The 3664-nt window shown below is 42.5% G+C and overlaps 2 protein-coding genes across 6 annotated transcripts in view; both read left to right on the forward strand.

Annotated features, from left to right (window-relative positions):
* prkcz (protein kinase C, zeta) overlaps nt 1-3664 on the forward strand; it is a 101027-nt gene that overhangs the window by 62556 nt on the left and 34807 nt on the right. For all 5 annotated transcript variants that reach the window (XM_014020317.1, XM_014020318.1, XM_014020320.1 and 2 more), the window contains one exon: nt 2430-2527. In XM_014020317.1, coding sequence (XP_013875771.1) covers nt 2430-2527 — 98 coding nt within the window. The remainder of the gene's footprint in view (nt 1-2429; nt 2528-3664) is intronic.
* On the forward strand, nt 61-1607 carry LOC106525925 (RNA-binding protein 12B). The gene is made up of 2 exons (XM_014020324.1): nt 61-1038; nt 1102-1607. Exons 1-2 carry the CDS (start codon nt 844-846, stop codon nt 1540-1542), a joined length of 636 nt encoding a protein of 211 aa, XP_013875778.1. The 5' UTR covers nt 61-843; the 3' UTR covers nt 1543-1607.

Here is a 3664-nt window from a genome sequence, read left to right on the forward strand (position 1 = left end):
ATGTATATGTGTGTGTTATTATCCTGAGCCTTCTGGCTGCTGTTGGGTCACATAAAATCCAGCAGAGGGCGCTGTTGTTCAACAGATTCTTTAAAAACTCTCTGCAGAAATCAACTCCACTAAAGTTTTAGTTTCAGCCCAACAAAAAGAGCTGAAATGAAGTCCAGTGTTGTGATTAAACATCTGTTTGTTCCTTGATCTGTTCATTAGTTCAATCCTTTTTCTCAACATTTAGTTAAATCAATTAAAACAAGTAAAGCTGCTGAAACAAACAACACGAGCTGCTTTATGATTCTGCATCATGATCAATTCTTCTGGTGGACCAGAAGGAATGTGTTATGTTGCTGCCAGCATGTGGTCTGCGTTATGAATTAGGTATGAAGCGTATGGCAGCGCAGCGTGGGAAGTTCAAACCGGTTTATTGTAGAACGTATAAAACATTAACCATCATCCACTTAATGACTCTTTAAATCAGCTGTAAACAGCCTCAGCTCTTTGTTTCTGAAGAGCAGCTGATTAAAAACACAGCTATGATCTGCCTCATGTTCCACACAGAGCGCCCCGTGTGACGAGAACGTCTGCTTTTATTTTTAGTTTGAACACTGCGCTTTTATTGTGAAGGACTTCAGACTTCAGGGAGAGGATGGAGCTTCCATGGTGTTCAGATAAAGGTTCCTCCAGGTCCATGATTCCCCCTCTGTGGACTAAAGACACCAGTCCTGGAGGACCTGAGACCAGTCCTGGAGGACCTGAGACCAGTCCTGGAGGAACTGAGATCAGTCCTGGAGGACCTGAGACCAGTCCTGAGGAGACCAGTCCTGGAGGACCTGAGACCAGTCCTGGATGAACAGACCAGTCCTGGAGGACCTGAGACCAGTCCTGAGGAGACCAGTCCTGGAGGAACTGAGATCAGTCCTGGAGGACCTGAGCAGGCCAGTCCTGGAGGAACTAAAGAGACCAGTCCTGGAGGAACTAAAGAGACCAGTCCTGGAGGACCTGAGATCAGTCCTGGAGGAACTGAAGAGACCAGTCCTGGAGGACCTGAGATATGTCCTGGAGGACCTGAGATCTGTCCTGGAGGACCTGAGATCAGTCCTGGAGGAACTGAAGAGACCAGTCCTGGAGGAACTAAAGAGACCAGTCCTGGAGGACCTGAGATCAGTCCTGGAGGAACTGAAGAGACCAGTCCTGGAGGACCTGAGATATGTCCTGGAGGACCTGAGATCTGTCCTGGAGGACCTGAGATCAGTCCTGGAGGAACTGAAGAGACCAGTCCTGGAGGAACTAAAGAGACCAGTCCTGGAGGACCTGAGATCAGTCCTGGAGGAACTGAAGAGACCAGTCCTGGAGGAACTAAAGAGACCAGTCCTGGAGGAACTGAAGAGACCAGTCCTGGAGGACCTGAGATCAGTCCTGGAGGACCTGAGACCAGTCCTGGAGGACCTGAAGAGACCAGTCCTGGAGGACCTGAGACCAGTCCTGGAGGACCTGAGACCAGTCCTGGAGGAACTGAGACCAGTCTTGGAGGAACTTAGCATTTAGCATTTGCATTAATTTTATGATGTATTAAATGGATTTTACTCCAAAATTAAATTTGTTAATATTTTCTCTGCTGTCCAGGATCATAAAATTCACATCATCACATTAATTTATTCAATATTATTTATTTTACACGCCTCATTTCCACATTTACAGTCTCCTCTTTAATACAGACCTGATCTGCTGACTCACAGCTGAGTTTTCCCAGCATCCTTTGCAGCAGGGTCACTTCAGTCACCGACAGCTGGGACACAAAAATATATATACACTTTTTGTGTGTTAATAATGTTAAAATATAAGACCTAAACTAGCAGAAACACGATTTCAAAGACTTGAATTTGTCACTTCCTGTTTTTTCCCTCCGGTTTCAGTCAGCAGTTGTAGCTCCGCCTCCTGGCTTAACAGAAACAAACTATTTTCTCTAATTTCACCTCTAAAAGAGACATAAATGATTCTGTCTGTAATCTGTGAGGCATTTTGAGTTGTGTTGGCTTACTTTGTCACATTTAGGTTTGATAWTTGTGTTGAAGTTTAGTTGTTTAGCTGTAAAACCATGATTGAAGCAGGAGATAGAGGGGGACTGCAGTCAGGTTTACTCCTGTCTGAACGTCATTAAAACAACTGGATTCTTTTTTCTTCTTTTCTTGAATTTGTTTCACCTCCGGAGCCTTTCGGACTGGAGGTGAAACGGCTTCAGTGAACCTAAAAAAGAAGGATGATTTCCTGTCTGCACGTCGTTAACAGAAGGTTGTTTGTTGTGTTTGTTGTGACGCAGCAGTCTCAGCTCAAAGATCTGCTGCACGGATCAGAGGAGTGTGTCTGAGGAAACCCYACTGATCAGACAGATTGATCGTACTCATCTCTCTGTTCCTGTCCCCCCCGCCCTGCAGGATATCGACTGGGTGCAGACGGAGAAGCACGTGTTCGAGCAGGCGTCCACAAATCCTTTCTTAGTCGGCCTCCATTCGTGTTTCCAGACAGAAAGTCGGTAAGGAAAGTGAAGCGGAGCTCTTCTTTCTGTCAAAGCTCTTAGTGTCTGATGGTTCATCTCGCTGCTGTGATGAAGGTCTTCATTAAAAACCAAAAGGAGTGCACTTTAAATCCCAAAGATCCCAATTTATTCTCCCAAGTGTCGACTRTGTAGAAAGAAGCTGATATTTTATGCTTCTGTGTCAAAGAACTTCGCTGTAATAAAGTTAAAATACTTCTGTTTAGTATTTTATAATGAAGTTCTTTATCAGAGGTGATGTTTGTCAAAGAGATCTAAATAAAACGACAAATTTAGATCAGATGAAGTATTTTAGGTAGTCCGTTTGGCACGTTTTGACTGATTTCCTTTAGGCTTAATACTAACACAATATTTATAAATTACTAATGTTTGGATTCACTTTGTCCAACATTTGTTCACAAACGTCTTTAAGTTTTACTGAACAGATGCTAAAGGCTAAGATGCTAATTAGTCAATTATATTTCGGTGCCATCACTCAATTATGCCACCAGATGGTGGCACAAGCTTAGAGGTGTTTTAAATTATGAAATCACCACAGCTAACCATAAAATTAGTTTCACTAATAACTAATCTACTAAATAAAAATCTTAGCTCCGCTAATGCTAATTCAATTCAATTCAATTCAATTCAATTCAATTCAATTCAAAAATACTTTATTGATCCCAGAGGGAAATTAGGTGTTGTTGAAACTCATTTAACTAAAAACTCTTAGTTTAGTTTACTATTAGTTTCATTAATCACAAATCCACTAAATAAGAGTTTTAGGTCTGCTAACGCTAATCCACTAAATAAGAATTGTAGCTCCGCTAATGCTAATCCACTAAATAAGAATTGTAGCTCCGCTAATGCTAATCCACTAAATATGAATCTAAGCTCCGCTAATCCTAATCCAGTAAATAAGAGTTTTAGCTCTGCTAATCCTAATCCACTAAATAAGAGTTTTAGCCCTGCTAACGCTAATCCACTAAATAAGAGTTTTAGCTCCGCTAATGCTAATCTACTAAATAAGAATTGTAGCTCCGCTAATGCTAATCCACTAAGGGGCGGCTGTGGTGTAGTGGTAGAGCAGCCGGCTTGGGACCTGAAAGTCTTAGGTTCGACTCCCCGCCATACCCA

The sequence above is a fragment of the Austrofundulus limnaeus genome, unplaced genomic scaffold, assembly GCF_001266775.1.
Source record: "Austrofundulus limnaeus strain Quisiro unplaced genomic scaffold, Austrofundulus_limnaeus-1.0 Scaffold248, whole genome shotgun sequence".
Classification (NCBI taxonomy): domain Eukaryota; kingdom Metazoa; phylum Chordata; class Actinopteri; order Cyprinodontiformes; family Rivulidae; genus Austrofundulus; species Austrofundulus limnaeus.

Coding starts and splice junctions, on each gene's coding strand:
- LOC106525925 (XM_014020324.1), top strand. CDS start 844: ATGAACAGACCAGTCCTGGAGGACCTGAGACCAGTCCTGAGGAGACCA. Junction 1,039..1,101: donor TGAAGAGACCAGTCCTGGAG/GACCTGAGATAT, acceptor TCAGTCCTGGAG/GAACTGAAGAGACCAGTCCT.